Source organism: Lacerta agilis, chromosome 13, assembly GCF_009819535.1.
Source record: "Lacerta agilis isolate rLacAgi1 chromosome 13, rLacAgi1.pri, whole genome shotgun sequence".
Classification (NCBI taxonomy): domain Eukaryota; kingdom Metazoa; phylum Chordata; class Lepidosauria; order Squamata; family Lacertidae; genus Lacerta; species Lacerta agilis.
In genome coordinates, this window is record NC_046324.1 from 37,564,061 (window position 1) to 37,581,207 (window position 17,147).

At 44.6% G+C, this 17,147-nt stretch overlaps 1 protein-coding gene across 7 annotated transcripts in view; it reads right to left on the minus strand.

Moving 5' to 3' along the window:
- The window catches only part of SNX29 (sorting nexin 29), a 196,132-nt gene that overhangs the window by 158,732 nt on the left and 20,253 nt on the right, over positions 1 to 17,147 (minus strand). For 6 of the 7 annotated variants that reach the window (XM_033166463.1, XM_033166462.1, XM_033166456.1 and 3 more), the window contains 5 exons: positions 15,588 to 15,706; positions 12,386 to 12,467; positions 11,879 to 11,964; positions 7,995 to 8,058; positions 6,101 to 6,229 (listed from right to left, as the gene is read on the minus strand). In XM_033166463.1, coding sequence (XP_033022354.1) covers positions 6,101 to 6,229; positions 7,995 to 8,058; positions 11,879 to 11,964; positions 12,386 to 12,467; positions 15,588 to 15,706 — 480 coding nt within the window. The remainder of the gene's footprint in view (positions 1 to 6,100; positions 6,230 to 7,994; positions 8,059 to 11,878; positions 11,965 to 12,385; positions 12,468 to 15,587; positions 15,707 to 17,147) is intronic. The other variant, XM_033166457.1, reaches the window with a different exon arrangement.

Sequence of the window (17,147 nt, forward strand, 5' to 3'; positions counted from 1 at the left end):
GGATATCTTCAGAAGAAAAGGCTAAAGAGTAAGCCCTACACAAATCCAGAGTGCAGTCCCTAAGGCAGTTGGATGGTGCCTTGCATGCCTCTTTCCATCAACTCCTGCAGCCAAGCTGGTCCCAAACCTATTGCTCTGCTCTCCTTTGGACCGCATCAGTGAGGCTGAGAGAGGGGTCTTGTCTTCTGGGCAGCCCAGAACACACTGCCCAGACTTGCACCCTGGGAAGGGCACTTCAGTGCTGTCAAAGCAGCGGTCTGGCTTCACCCTTGGAGGCGCACTCCATTGTCTCTCGAGACGGATGGATGCCAAAAACAGCAATTCTGGACACAGCTGGGTACAGTACTTTGTCGTTTAAAAACTACTTTGCACCTATCCTGCTTTGAATTCGTTAGATACATTTCATCTTGTTCTGTTTTCTTCTTCACTTATTGGAAACTCTCTGGCAATATTTCAAGATGTCAATTATAGGTCTTCCCATGCTAATATAAAAATAATGGGTTGCAGCTATCAATAGGCATACTCAGAGTAAACCTACTGAAATTAGCAAGCATGCCTAACTTAGGTACTGTATATTAATTTCAGTGGGTCTACTCCAAGAAAAAACTTGATTGGTTACAATCTTACATAAAATGCCCTGTTTCTAAATTTGGGAGTGATTGGAGCTCAAGGATGAAATTCATGCTTTACAAGTGTCGGAATTCATGTTATGTAATTTAGCTGCTATTCAGCTAACCCTAAGTAAATTATTTAGCACCCTAAATGCTTAATGAAATGTTTTAATAAATTTCAGGCACTTGCATTTTACTGCCCGGTTTGGAAAGGAAACTTTTGCACACATACACGCACTACATTTTTCAGATGTTTGTTCAGTGGAACACGTTATTGCTGTATGCCATCCTGGAAACAAATTTGCTCTTTCTGTAACGCAGAAGGGAGGGAACACAGACTTTTGACAAAATCAAATTTCAACCATGAACAAATCTTTTAATCGAAATGGATTTGAAGTGGCATAGGTGCAAAGTTATAAAAGGCTAAAGAACTACAAGCCAGTTCAGATATTAATATTCCTCATCTGGTAAACTATGGTTTATCAACCTGTGAGGAGTATCATGGCCACTCCCATGTCCCTCCCCTCTTAGACCACTGGTTTTGTGTAAACTTGAGTTCCGAATCACACCCAAAACAAGGATCTCTAGCTTATTTTCAGTTCACTAGCCATGAACTTGAACCATGGTTTTATTTGTCTCAGTTCTTCCTAACCCAGACTTCCCCATTTCAGATACAGTGGAACCTTGGTTGTCGAATGCTTCGGAGGGCAAACATTTCAGTTTTCAAACGTCAACAACCTGGAAGTGATTGGTTTTGTTTCTGAAGGCGCCTCGAAAGTCAAATGGCTTCCGAGGCGCGTTTCTCCATTTTTTCAATGGATTTTGTCGACCGGCAATTGCGCCTCGGTTGTTGAACATTTTGGAAGTCGAACGGTCTTCCGGAACGGGTTATGCTCGACAACCAAGGTTCCACAGTAGTGTAAACAAACCAGGATCAATGCACCATAGCAGAGCTCCGCCAGAGTTTATTTCCTCTCTTCCCTTTCCCTTCTTGACTCCTCCTCCTATTTTCTTCCTTCTTTCCTTTTTTCCTTTTGGCTTTGATGACTGATCTTCTTAATGGCATTCTGAACTGACAAGCTGCTGTATATTGTGCTCTTATTGTTAATGCTTGTTACTTGGAATCATAGAATTGTAGAGTTGGAAGGAAAACCAAGGTTCATCTAGTCCAGTGTTTTTCAACCACTGTTCCGCGGCACACTAGTGTGCCGCGAGATGTTGTCTGGTGTGCCGTGGGAAAAATTGAAAAATTACTTTATATATAGTGAATATAGGGACAGAGTTAAATTTTTAAACATTTTTTAACATTTTCTAATGGTGGTGTGCCTCGTGATTTTTTTCATGAAACAAGTGTGCCTTTGCCCCAAAAAGGTTGAAAAACACTGATCTAGTCCAACCCACTGCAATGTAGCTAAAAACTCCCTGACAGGTGGCCATCCAACCTTTATCCAATTTATATTTATCCAATGAAGAAGAGTCCACCACAGTCTGCTCCTCTGTCAAATAGCTCTTACTGTAGGAAAGTTATTTTTAATGTTTAGTCTGAATCTCTCTTATTCATACACACACACACACACACACACACACAATTTCTGGTGATCTTACAGAAGGCGGATACCAAAACATGAACAAAACCATCACACAAAATGTAGAAACTGATAACACAGCTTGAACGCCACACACTGAGGATATATTCACCAAGGAGCATTCACCAAGATTAATCAGAGTGGAGCAGTAGCCCATGTACGACTAAAACCTAAAGGTTCCTCTATGGTAGCATCTGTCTCCAGTGATGGCATTGCAAATACCTCTGGGAATCTCAAAAGCCACCCCCTTTGTTCCTCTGCTCAGAACATAACCCACAGCTGCAAGCAAACCTCTTCTCTGGAAATTTGTTTTAATTCTGTTCCGAAAGCAATTGAAGCCATCACCATCTCTTTGGTAAAGAATTTAGATAGGGAGACTATGACACTGCACTTCCTCCCCAACTTATTTACCTCGCAGAATTGCTGCCCTGGTGAAAGCTCAAAGGAAAAGGAAACAAACGCACAGAGAGAGAGAGAGATCTTATGATTGGCTGTCAAATAAAACTGCACGGTTCTTGGGGATAAATGGTTGATTCCAGCTCCGTTCCTTGTACTTCCAAATGATAACTTATGAGATTGTTTATTTAAAAAGGTAAGACAGATCTTCCACAAACACAGCAGCAAGAGCTTGGGAAAGCTGTGCTTCTATTTTGCCAAACACGGCATGATTACGAATGCCCTTTCATTTGGAAGATTTCAGACACCTCGAATGCAAATTCAAAACCAGTTTTGGCCAACTAATATGTAGAGTTATTCGGGCAAATCCACTCTGCTTAGTCTACTGCCTAAAGAAGAGCTGAGCAAAAGGGACGTTCACAGCTTCAGCTTTTCATACCAAGAATCTAAGCTTAGTCAGTAGCTAATTTTTGCTACTTTCCATTGCCATCCGTCCTTACACTTCATTTCCTAAAGAGACAAGCCGGGAAGCTGAACAGTCTTAGTTGAAAGATTTATGAAGTCTACTACAGAGTACTGCCAGCATCACCACAGCCCATGCTAGCTGTCCAAAGAGTAACCCCATCCCCAGAACAAGCACTCTTCTCAGATGAACATAGGAATATGCCTTATACCAAGTCAATCCACTGGTCCATTGAGCCCGGGATGGGGAACCTCTGTCCCATGGGGCAATCCTGGTTCTCTGGGGGTCCCAGCTGGCCCAAAGAATGACACCCACCCATCCATCAGTTGTTGCCACTGGGTGACATCAGTTGGTGAGCAGAGGGTTCAATGCTGCAGGATGATGCTTTGCCAATGCATTCACTGCAGGAAACACACTGGTGGAAAAGAAGCCGGCCCCTACATGGGCAGCTCAACTCTGAGAGGTGAGTGGGACTGCCCACCTATCAGTCACCTGACATCATAATGACATCAGATGATTGGAAGATGCATGACTCCACCCACCTGGGAAAGCTGGATTGCAGGGGTGGGAGAAGGTAAAGATCTGGCCCACCAGACTAATTTGGCTCCTCAAACCCTGGTCTAAACCAATGAAGTTTTTTGTTTGCAGGCGTCGCTTGGATTCACACTGCACCTACAAATGGACTTCAAAAGGGGGTTCCTGGAACCACTGGTCAGCTGATCAGTACTTATAGCGAGCTCCTTTGAAGGTGTGCGCACCCAGCAACAATCAGCTGATTAGTGCCGAGAGCAGGCCGCTTTGAAGCTGTCACCTGACATCACAATCCCTACTTAAGTGCTTCAACAGATGACATACAGGACTGTTGACTCAGCTTGGAATTAGGACAGAAAGACTGTTCCAGGGGGTGGAGAGACCCATAATTTCAACCTAAAAGACTCTCTTGTTTATATGCTACAACAGCCGATACTGAAGATACTTTTAAGAAGTGTGATGCTGGAGTCTCTCTTTGTTATTCGAAATATTGCAGGAAAGGCTTAGATACATTTGTTGCTGCATTGAGGCTGACAGCTGACCTATTTGTATTAACACTGAGCGATATCGCAAACTTTCTGAGAAATGTTGAAACACGCCTGTGTTCCGCAATCAATCTAGGAAGACTCCAGTAGAAATGACTACAGATGGAGTTACTACCGCAGGTATCAATCAGCAAAAGGTGAATGGTGACAGGTTTTTGGAACCAATTTCAAAATCGAAAACAGCAGAGTTGCATTATGGAGCACTGGAGCATCAACAAGACAACAACACCAAGCAGAAAAAGAAAAAAAGCACAGGAAACCGGTTTAACAAAATCTGTTGAGTTGCTTACTCATCATTCAAACATAATCCATCATGCCTAAATAGCACAAAACTCAGTGTTCTTAAGAAAATCTACTCACTCTTTTTTAAAAAAAGAGGAAGAAGAAAGAAAGAAAGACTGGAATAACATATTGGGAAAGAGTTTGCAAGACACAGAGCTTACTAATTGGGTTGACCTATTCCAGAAGGGAAAAAATGCACATGCTGGACTAGAACCTTGGGAACCAGGGTTCAAATCCTCAATTCAGCCACAAAGCTCACTCTTGGGCCACTCTCAGTCTAAACTACCTCACAGGGTTGTCGTGAGGATAAAAATGGGGAGGAGAACCATATACCACACCCTAGAGCTCCTTGGAGGAAAGATGGGATGTAGACACAGCAGTAAACAAATAAAAGTGCAACAAGCTAAGAGGAGTTATCAGATTCCGTTTGTAAAGGTTCTATTTCCAGTACCCAAGACAACATTTGATCCCTGCACCCAGAAGCAAGGTCCCTAAAGGAAGGGGACATCAACAATGTAGGAATGGTTGCAGCTCCTTCCTTTGCAAAAGCCTCCTTCATTGGCTGCTGCCATGCTTGTGTACAGCACTCAAAATTGGAACTCTGAAATAAAGGCAAAGACTGGGCTCTGAAAGATAGAACATAGGTCTTCAACCAGTGGGTTGCAGCAAAGCTGTTGCCACCATATTAGATTCCAGATGAAGCTGACCAGACCAAAGGAGCACTTCATGTGAGTTTGGACTATGGCAGGTTCTTGTGATTAGATGTTTGTTGTATCAATTTGCACAAGTGTGGCAACGTGATGGGAGAAAAGAACGAGCCATTAAAAAAAAACTAAGACACATATTTCTGGCCAATCGGGTGCTCATGCCTTTCTCATGCCTCACTGCAGGACTAGTTTCCATTCAGTAGTAATTCTGAGGTTGCACCACGTACATTTCTCTACAGATTGTTGTTTTAGGATTGAATGAAGTGCATCATTAGCACTATTAAGTATAAGTCCAATGTGAAAATGTGAAAGCAGGTCCCATGTTGCAGCTTGGAAGTCAGGAGGTGGGACTTGGGTCTGGACCAGCTGAAGACCACTGGGATGGAGGGTTGAGATCTAAGGACAATCCAGAAGCTACCAAACTGGGTCTGCTCAACCTAGAACAGGGGTCGGCAAAGTTGTTGTAGCTTGGGCCGGTTCACGGTCCCGCAGACGCCATGGTTGGCCGGAGTGCCTGCGCACGCACGCACAAACACTCCTTCTGGTGCTCCTTCGAGCGCAGAGGAAGCGTGTGCAGCTTCCCATTGGCTGCAGGAGCTTCCAGCAGCCAATGGGAAGCTGGCCAGCGTCGCAGAAGGTGGTCCCCGCTCTGCTCTGCACCGGTTTAGCGTGGCGCACGGGAGCCGACTGAGCAGGCGGCAGGGGTCCATGGGCCGGTTAAACAACCCCCATGGGCTGCTTGTGGCCCATGGGCCTTAGGTTGCCAACCCCTGACCTAGAAGAAAGCACAGCTGGAAGAGGGCAGCAGCTGAGCCTAACCTCATACACAGTCACTTCCCAGCCACATGTGTTCTTCCCAGCCCGAGTGTTCTCCAGACAGTCTTGGGTAGAGGAGCATCTCCAAGGAAAGGCAAGCTTCCTTGGCACCAGGCTACCTTCCACCAGACCTGGGGAAGCCACATCACCCACACTTCCCTACCTTGCTAAGGCCTGGATCTTCACGGTGTAGCGCTCTTCCTGCTCAGAAACTTTCTTCTTCAGGTTGTCAACTTCTTGGCGAAGCCCCGCAGAATGCTCCATCTCTCCGTCAAGGAGGTTCCGCAAGGAACTGAGGGGGAGGGGGAAGGGCACAGCATTATGGACACAGCACTGTCCATCATGGCATCACACTTGTCAAGGCAGGCCTGTTTCAATATTCATTCTTTCATTCATTAAACTTATTCGTCACTCGTTGCCTAAAGGTCTCCAAGTGACTTACAGAAGAAGAAGAAAAATACAATACGTTATACCCTAGGGGGAAATGGTGGGGGGAATTACACAATATATTAGTATTTCATAGAATATAACATCCATGGGGTAGGGGTGGGGGGAGACATACTAGCTGTATAGTAGCAAACAACATTAACAATATTGAAGTAATAAACAAAGCAATACTCTGAACCACTAACTAGCAAACAAACGAAACCTCAACCTCACCCTAATCCAAATATCATTCATATCAAACCGACAATTCCCCCCCCCCTTTAACCTCCCCACCCAGAAGTCTGGTGTGAAGGCTAGCTGTTACAAATCAGTGGTGTGTAAGTACAGGGTTCTTCAGGGGTGGTCCAGAGGTCTCCTCTCCCTTCAGGGGGGAGCCGTAGCAAAGCAGGAAGATGGTAACGCAAGTTTCACCTGCTTTGCAGTTGACCTGGCTGCTGCTCCTCTCCTGCTTCGGGGGGGGGGGGACTGCCTGAAAATTTATCTTCCTCCTTGATGTCAAGGCCAGCTGTTAAAAATTAGCAGCCCAGTTTCCTCCAGGGATAGTCCATCACCCCTCCAGGGACAGAAGCCTGTGGCCCTCCAGGTACTGGGGGACTCCCACACCCATCGTTCTTGACTACTGGCCATGTTGGCTGGGGCTGATAGGAGTTGCAGTTCCACAAGAACATCTGGAGCAGGCATCCCCAAACACGGCCCTCCAGATGTTTTGGGACTACAATTCCCATCATCCCTGACCACTGGTCCTGTTAGTTAGTGATGATGGGAGTTGTAGTCCCAAAACATCTGGAGGGCCGAGTTTGGGGATGCCTGATCTGGAGGGCCACAGGTTTCCCAACACTTCTGCCATAAAGGGAAGAGAGCTCTCATGTGTGCTGCGCGTATCTTTGGCTTGCCACATCTAGGCGTGTATAATTTCCCTACAATTCAGAGCCCTTCATTCACCTACAGCATCTCGAGCATCTGCGTATAACAATGGGTTGTGACTCGGGAGGCAAGGTTTCGATGAATCTATTCAAAAGGTGTCAACGTACAGGAGGGAATGCCTCTACTGGGACAGTGCTGTCTGCAGCACATGCATGCGCTATCTAAAGACACAAAAACGTTGGCTCCTCCAGAATTACTGTTTTATTCATATGCAAATGAACGGCGCTTGAAATAGATTATTAGGAAACATCAAATGGTATGAACGTTCAGCAACGATTATTCAAGATGTGTACCTCTAGTGATGACTCATTTCACGTTTCCCCCACCATTCCTTACTGGTTTAACAGAGAGGGACACAAGGACCACGATATGCTTTTACTCCAGGGCCAGTGTAAAGGGACCCCAGACCTGTACAGGTGTGTTTCACTAAGGGTTCCTGATCACCGGATAAGCCCTTGCACAACACTAAATGCACAGGGCTCACTTCACGCTGGCACCAAACACAGGACCAATATGTACGCTAGCATGGAGGCAAAATTAGTGGGGTACAAAGGCAGAAGTCTGGTGAAGCAGCATCCTCTTGACCCCTTCACATGCAAATGCAATCAAGGAAAACCCCTCCCGCCCTAATGCAGTGGATATAGCATCTCAGCATGAGGTTGACCAAGGCACTGCACTCTGGTTACCTGCTCTGCTCTTCCAGTTCATGCTTTCTATTCATCATGGCCACAATGGCTTGCCGAAGTTCAGCTGCAGAAGAAAACAGGGGGCAGGGAGAGAAATGGAATATATCGCCCCATTATTCACTTGGATAGACAGTTACGTATCCAACACAACAAAAGCTCTGAAATTCGTACTCCTTAGCAATGTGGTGTTTTGCTTGGTGGTGGTGGTGGTGTTTTTAATGTATTGTAAAATTTAGAACAGAGGTGTAGAATCGCAGGCCCAGGGGTAAAATGCAGCCTTCCAAATCTCTTTGTCTGACTTTCTGAGACTCTCCCACACCCCTGACACTCCCTCCTAAACTTCTTTTGTCTGCCTAGAACAGGCATGTCCAACAGGTAGATCGTGATCTACCAGTAGATCACTGGTAGATCATTGGCTCCCCCCAAAAAGCTGAATAACTGTGGCTCCCCTAAAAAAAAAGCTCAACATTTTACCTCCTCCCTGGAAAAACTCAACAACTTTGACCTGAACCCCCAAAAAGGGGGTAGATCACTGCCAGTTTTTAACTCTGTGAGTAGATCGCAGTCTCTTGGGAGTTGGCCACCCCTGGCCTAGAACATGGGTAGGCAAACTAAGGCCCGGGGGCATCTGGGTAGTTGGTTTCCTTTCTTCCCTAAACATCCCCAAATGCTATGAAACTTTCTTTACAGGAGAGTTGCTCCAACCCTCTGATTGTTTTGGTTACTTATCCTTCTCTGTACCCTCTCCAGCTCTACAACGACCTCTATGCTTGCATCATAGATTTCTGTAAAGACGTTAGCATATTGACAGTCCTCACCCCCAGCCTGCACATCCCTTTCGTTACGACTCTAGACTCTTTTCACCGTGGATGTATACTGGGGCATTTGTACTGAGCTATCCACTGTGATCCCAAGATCTGTTTCCTGCTCAATCACTCCCTGTCTAGTTCCCATTAGTATAGATCAGGGGTCCCCAAACTAAGGCCCGGGGGCCGGATGTGGCCCAATCGCCTTCTAAATCCGGCCCAATCGCCTTTAAATCTGGCCTGCAAACAGTCCAGGAATCAGCGTGTTTTTTCATGAGTAGAATGTGTCCTTTTATTTAAAATGTATCTCTGGGTTATTTGTGGGGCCTGCCGGGTGTTCTTACATGAGCAGAATGTGTGCTTTTATTTAAAATGCATCTTTGGGTTATTTGTGGGGCATAGGAATTCATTCATTTACTTATTATTATTTTTCAAAATATAGTCCGGCCCCCCACAAGGTCTGAGGGACAGTGGACCGGCCCCCTGCTGAAAACATTTGCTGGCCTAGAATGACTCCTTAAACCCTGATCATGACTCTCGGTTGCCTGGATGAAGGTCAAAGAGAGGTGTGCAAGTGTAAAAAGGTGCCCACTGTACGCAGGTAAATTTTGCATTCATTGCTCCGCCCCCTTTTGCCCAGCCATCAATGGCATGTGGCTCGCAGAAGATTGCCCAAGAAGGGGCTGAAAAAGCTTTAGTTGAATACCTAAACCACAACCACCCTGCCTGCCTGCAAGCTTTTGGATTCAAGAGAGAGGCTAAATAATTTCCTCCATAGGTGTCTGATGCCTGCGACATTTGTGTTACGACTCCCAATAAGCAACCAGGCCACGGTGGAGAAAACGGACTGTCCGAAAGCGCCATCGAGTCTTGGAACATTTCGCTTCCAAATGGCTGTGTCTGACAGATTTATCAGTAGGAGTAGGAATACAAACAGAACTCAGAAGAACGTGTGCTCAGGAAGAGACATGCTTTAGTACAGACGTACCACTTCTCCAGGGCACGTTATTAATTTAAAAAACTCTCAGAGGCTAGTCAAGGATTAGATAAGGATAGTTCACAATCACCTCTTGAGAAGGAGCTGTAAAGTGAAGTCATCTGTCAGCATATATCCAGATATATTCTTGGCTAAAACCTTATTCTTGGATTGCTTCTCTAGCTCAATGCCAGAATATAAATTTGATTTCTCTGAGAGGTGATGGTTTTTTCTTTTTAATTTACAGATTAATCTGACACATTATAGGGAGCAGAAACATAACAGCTTATGGGAAATAACATAGGAAAGCTTGAGTCCTGCTCCAAGAACCTTGATAATGGGGACACAGCTCTTGTAATACAGACATTTGAGCAGTTTTTAATACTGGCTTGTTGTTGTTGTTTTTAAAAAATGGCTTACAATCTAAAAATCAAAATGGGCTCTATCACCAAGTGGTGGCCTCATCCTGTGGCCATATTTATTGGGGAGGGGGTTGTTGTTGTTGTATATACATTAAATAATGGCAGAAGTAAAAAAACAAAAAGCCTACTCCTAGCTTCCTCTCTGTTGATGAAAATGTTAATCCACAACAAACAAAGCAATCCTATGGCTCTTTGCTCAGAAGGAAATCCCATTCGTTTCAATGGGACTCACTTCCAGGCTTGTGCATAGGACTGCAGCCTAAAGCAATACTTTCAGCACTGGCGTTTCAGGAAGATTGGTGGATTTAAGGCAAAGGGGGATAAGCTCAGTGGTAGAGCGCATCTGCCTTGCATGCAGAATTTCCCAAGTTCAGTCCCCAGTGGCATATCCAGGTAGGGATGGGAGAGACTCCTGGCCCCCTGGAGAGCTGCTGCCAGCCCGTGTAGACAATACAGTACGCTCCTAAGTGATTTGATGCAGATAAGACCTGGAGAGTCGCTACACTTTTGAAGAGCGGAGGTTCTGTGAGATGCGTTAGCAAAGCACATTGGATAAGAAAGGGGGAAGAGGTGCTTCCAGACTTGGCAAGGAAAGAAACGAGGAGCAGAAAGTTCTTTTTCAACAAAACATAGGTTGCAACCACTGCCTTTAAAACATAACAAAACACTGCTGTCAAAAACCACTTGTAGCTGTGGGTCTTGTGGCTTTTATTATCACACAGTAATGCAGAGACCATCTTATCAGGAGTCTGTTCTGCACAAGGTCAGAACCAAGAAGTACCAGCCTATGGTAACTCCCTCCAGCTGCGTATCAGACAGGTTCCTTCTCTGTTCTCTTTGGGGCACCTGTTGGGAGACTTTCCTCCCTTCCATACAGGGAGATTTATTTTTTTTAATGCCAGTCAATATCTGAACACATTTCAATTTGTTTTTATAAGTGTGACTGTTTCTAATGTACTGTGAAATTGCTTTTGAGATTCTTCCCAGATTGTTATCTGTTGGCATCCATCAGTTTCGGGAGACAACGGAGGAGTTCGCCTTTGGATGTGAAGTCAAATTCATTTCATTTATGAAGATTCCATAAATGCAATAACTAATAATGAAATTAACAACAGACCGCTTTGGAGTAAAGCAAAGCTTTCCCCACCTCTTTCCCTGCTGATTGCACAGTTATACCTTGGGGGTCGCAATAAGGGGGAGCAGATGCCGTATGCTTCCAAGGCACATCTAGCCAATTGTTATTAGAAAGATAGTGAAAGATTAACTGAGCCTTTCATCTGACCCTGCAATGCTCTTCTCAAGTTATGGGGGCTTTGCTTTCGATTTGGGGGGTTTTATATTCCTAATATTGTGCTTCACTGCCTACTGGGCTACCAATTTATAGCCCCAAAATCTGAATTAGCCCAGCCTACCCTAATCAGATGCCCTCCAGATGCTGTCAGGGTACAACTCCAACCATCTCTATCCATTGGACCTGCTGGCTGGAGCTGATGAGGGTTGCAGTTGAAAACATCAGGATGCCACTACACAGGGAGACGGCTGAATCAGTTCTATGAAACCGATAAGAACTCTTGCCAATGCTGGCCAGGGAACTGGAACTTATCCTGACAAAGCATTTGCTTGAATAGAATGGAAAGACAACAACAGCAGCCTTCTGAATCCGGCTCAGCAGAGACTTACCAACGGTCATCGGTTCTGGCACAGTGGCCGAGGGCAGCAGATCGTGCAGAGAGTTCTCTTGGACAGGGGGGCTCACTTCTTCCCTGCTTTTAAAAAGGGGAGAAAGGAAAACCTGAAGAAGAGCCTACAGAAGACATTTGAACTGCAAGAACAAGACTGGGCACAATCCATTTCAATGCACAACTCCCAGGTTCATGCACTTGCTCCCCTCTCAAGTTTCCTTCATGAACTATTTGTTACTGCAAGGCATAGTTTCCATGCACACCTCATTTTGAAACACATTTCTCCGAGGGTTTACAGGCATAAACAATGGGTTGTGCTAATCACTTTTTCCTTGGCTCAGACGCAACAGCAAACCATGGCTTGCATAAACCAAGTAAGTAAAGAAAGAGGAAACACGCAAGCTTGAACCTCGAGCACAATCCGCCACACCAAGCTTTAGGCAGGAAGAAAACAGAAAGGTGTATGGACTTGTTTGAAAACTAGAAAACTTAATCTGCCTTATACCTGTAATGTGAGTTAGCATTTCGCCGAGCCAATTCTACTGAAAAATCAGCTGTTTCGTGCTCATCACCATTCTCCAGGTTACCTAAAAGAACACATGGATAACAGGGTTAGAAGAAATATGACATAGGTCCTATAGGTTCAATGCTACTTTCTTCCAGGCACTGGTTCACTTTTGAAAGCAGCCTTGTTAATTTTCACTCTCAGAATTCAGCTTTGTGATAAATCCACTCTGGGACAATTTCATAGAGTGCAATGATACACTGAATTAAATATTGTAATCAAGGGAACCAGCCAGTACGGAGGCTGAAATCCACCGATTACTGGACATCTTTATTTAAGACTGACAGCCTGCTTGCCAAGAATCAGATCCATACAAACCACACACTAAAGTGTGCAATGCTAGACTTAACTACTAAGCAGTTATAATTCACATAACTCAGTTCAATGGGACTTAAGAGTAACTTTATGAATTGGTAAAAGAAAAAGAAAAAGATTTGTAAAACATTTCTGCATTCTGCAACCTTTAAGTACAAGAATTTGGGAACCAGGACGGATTGCAGAAATTAGGTTTAGAACTATCCATAATATAATAGGTGTTATACAGTCACTTTGCAAAGCCCAACACTAGCTGGTCCTCACATTGAATGAGATGTGGGTCATGGTCACTGCCAATTTACAGAAAAGTAACAGCGTCCTGCCCAGGATGAACAATTTTTGGTAGACAAGCCAAAAATTGTGATTGCTAGTATCCCAGTTCCCACCCCACCCATCAGTGACAAGGTCAAGGATAACTCCCCTGCCCCAACCTTAGAGGTGGAAAGGTGACAGGGGTTTGCTGGTTTGCTAGCTACTTGGACCAAGGCCCTCTGGGAACATCCATCCACCCCCTCACCCACAGCAGCCAACTACTTCTTCCCCCAGCCTCCCTCCCAACCTCAGAACCATGTTACCGGCAGGGCAGTCCGTGCCACCTCTGCAGCTTCATGTCTGAGGCTGGGGATCATGAAGACTTTCCAAAGCCACTATGGAGAGGAAAAACTGGCTCAAGCCACTGCCTACAATTCCCAGGTCTCTTACTTGTCCATTGAAGGAGAGAATTATTATAGAACAACCGAGGAAAACCTGCATTCACTGTCCAGTCTTCAGGCTGGATATTGGTTTTGCCCTGAATGTTTAGACTCGGGAAAGGGAGACCACATCTGTCTTTGTCAAGGGACTAGGGCTGGAAACCATTTAGAAGGGAACAGACTCACACCCAGGCTACTAGAAGACGTGCATCAATAGAAAGTAGTCTACGGTATGCAAGTAAAATTCAATTTATTGCTCTGCTCACTATTGCCTCTGGCTCAGGCTCTGGCTGCCAGCTGGTACTAGAAATTTGGCCAACAAGAAATGTGGAACTCAGGCTGGGAAAAAAAGAAAAGTTCTGAATGGTGGTATTTAAGGACTAAGGTACAGCTACAGATAATGAATTGTATCTATACTTTGTGCACACCTGCTGAAGTTAATGGGCATGACTAACTTAGGTTCATTAGGTTCAGAGGGTTTGCTTAGTTGGGTATGACCCCATGCCCCAAAGCCATTATTTTTTAGCTCCCTTGGGATTAAAAACAGTCCTTTTCAACGTTAGATGCTCCATCAAGCCATACCTGATAGGACATGCAAGAAGCAGGAGAAAAGAGGGGGGAAAGGAGAAATGGGGAGGGGAGGAGGGAATTTGACTGCCAGACAGGTGATTGACAGCAAGGTGTCTGACAGCAGCATTTTGAAAAGTCTCCCCCCCCTTTTTTGCATTCAATGGGGCATTTCCAGAGGCCAGTTCAAGCTGCGTGTCACTCTTCTTTTGATCTCTAAGGAACTATTCCCATTTGTCATTGTCTCGCTGGCTTCTCAGTATTGCTGTGTGTTGGGGGAAAAAGATGCCGAAACAACAAATGCAAAGGACAGGTTCCGTCTGCACTCAGAGAGAGAAGGAAGGTGGTCCAGGCACTTGAATATCTTGCTAGGATTTTCCTCCCCTCCAAAATAAAGCTTTTTATAACAAGATTCCAGTGCTCTACCTTAAGGGTTTATCGGTATGGGCTGGGGGGTTGGGGGGCAGAATATGGACATGAATTGCATGGGCACATGAAGCCTTTTCACCTTTTAATGGAAAGGTACTGCATTCCATTTGGCACCTGACAATGACTTTTTAAAAGAGAGGCTTTGATCAATTGTATGCAAGCCTTTCAACTATTTATACCATGCTGCAGAGTTAAATCCACAGGAGGGCACTGGATGCAGTGGTTAACCCTTTCAGGTGTTTTTTACTCATAGATGCCAAAGAGAAAAACACAAAAGGGCACCATCTACCCAAAAGAGACCCGGTGAGATGAATGCAAGTTGCACAAAAGCTCAAATTTTCATTCTATGTGATGATTTATAAGTGACTGTCAATCTTCAGACTTGGCACCTCTCTTTCCGTTCAACGATGAACTATATTTTACTTGTCAGGCATATTTTTGATGTTAGCTATTTGCACGGGCCACACTTATTTGTATTTAGTCTTTCCTCCTCCTTCTATTAATAAATTTATCCGAGGTCTGGTGGCATGACCCAGAAAGGATAGTCAGCCAGCACCCGTTGACTTCTTATTGTATAGTCACTCTCAGTTGCTCACTTAGCTGAATAGACAAGCTATTGAAAGAAACTGACTTCCCCACACTATCTTTGAGTTGATTAAAAATATTTGAACTATAGTGAAAAGGACCAAGACAACCTATTATGGGAGAATACGAGCAAATGAGCTAAATAAATTGATGGAGAAAGGGGCATTTTTTTCCTGATATACTGGAATAGCAAGTACAATAATAATGCACAGCCATATGTTTTCAGTTTATTGCGATGTGTATTTTTAAGTAGGGGTTTTATTTACTGTCTTGCAAGTAAACTTATTGATTAATGCAAATTGGTTATAAACAACAATAACAACAACAACAATGCTACATTTATCTCTCCAGTACAAACATACAGAAAGCTCACTAGGCAAGGGGAGAGAGAGAAAAACATCAAAGAAAACAGGCACTTCCTTGCATGCCTCCTTTCAAAAATAGCCCAACATTTTGTGTTATAAGTCACTCGCTCTCTATGCATTTCAGTTACTTGTTTCAGACATTCTTTGCATTTGGCTGCAAAATACTGACTGCTAACAATAGATACTCACCGGTCTGGGAGAAAGAGCCTACAGCACTGACAGGGAACAACTTGTCAGAATCATCATTCAGGACTTGCAGAGGAGACCAGGCGCAAACCAGCGAGTTGCTCGTGACGCCCTCGGACGGTCTAAATAACAATCACATTTTTCAGAAAACAAAAGTTGTGTGTAACATCAGGCTTTAACTAGAACACAGCTTTCCCACACACACGAAAAGTGTGTTTAAACTCCAAACTATGTCTCTCATCAATTTCTGATGGGTCGACTACAGGGCTGGAAGGAGTTCTCAGGTTGTATAAACATTTGGTTGTATAAACAGTTAGGAAGAGAGCAGAGAGAATTGTAGCAGATCCTTTACATCCCGGTCATCATCTGCTTGATTTACTTCCATCTGGACGTTGCTACAGGACTTCATATACAAAATCGGCCAGGCACAAGAATAGTTTTTTTCCCCTTGTGCCATTAAATTGTTAAATTCGTAGTTGTATAGCTGAAGGGGAGGTAAATTATGGGTGGGGTTTCTTTGCTTCTATGTATTGTGAGAGGAACAGTGTCTGTATGTTTACATTGCAATGTAGCCGAAACAAATTCCAAGTATGTTGGAAGATGTACTTGGACAATAATAAATTATTCCTATTCCTATTCCTAAAGTAATGTTTATTCTCACTTCTGAGAAACTGACTTCAGGGCCGCCTTAAGCATATCCGGCGCTGTGGTGCAAAGATCCCTCCGGTGCCGCCCCCCCCCCCCATTTCCCAGAGTTGTCGACCTTTTCCCAAGCCTCTGTGGGGATCGCTTTCCTCCCGTGGAGGCTTGCGAAGGAAGCTGCATGCCCACCAGCCATATAGTTGGCAGGGCACAGCTTCCATCCTAAGCCTCTGCAGGGATCGCTTTCTTCCCGCGGAGGCTGGTGAAGGAAGCTACAGGCCCGCCAGCCATATGGTTGATGGGGCGCAGCTGGTGGGCATGCAGGGAAAGGGGAGGCCGCCAACAAAGCCACGCAGCTCCCCCACTCGCTGGGGCACCCCTGAGAGGCCAGCGCCCTGGTGCAACACGCCACTAAGCTCTATGGGAAAGATGGCTCTGACTGACTTATAAATTAAAAGTGTCTCAGTGTGCAGCTAAACCTATGTAATCCCCCCCCCCCAAAAAAATTGGCAGCCTTTTTTTACTTATATGACAAGCCAATCACAGGGATGGCAAGTCCCAATGAAACGTGGATTTATTTGGTTTCATAACATTTGCTTTGCATTCTCTCTGTATTAGGTTGGGTTTTGTTTGTAACATCTAACGCATTGTGCAGTCTCTTGAAAATGTACTTTAGTTTTATTAGGCAATGGCTGTGAACCCAGTTGTCGTTGTTTTGTACTCCCCCGCCCCCTGACACACTTCTGTTTTTATTTATATCTTGCTAGATTGTTACTTTAACTCCGTAATTTTGTCTCGAAAATAAAAAGTAAGTGTGTTCACAGCAGCTCACAAGATACAAAAGTATGTATCAACACCCATGAACATTTTGGTAAATGTGTCTGGTCAGCTATCCCAACTGTTGCTATTTTTATCTAATTT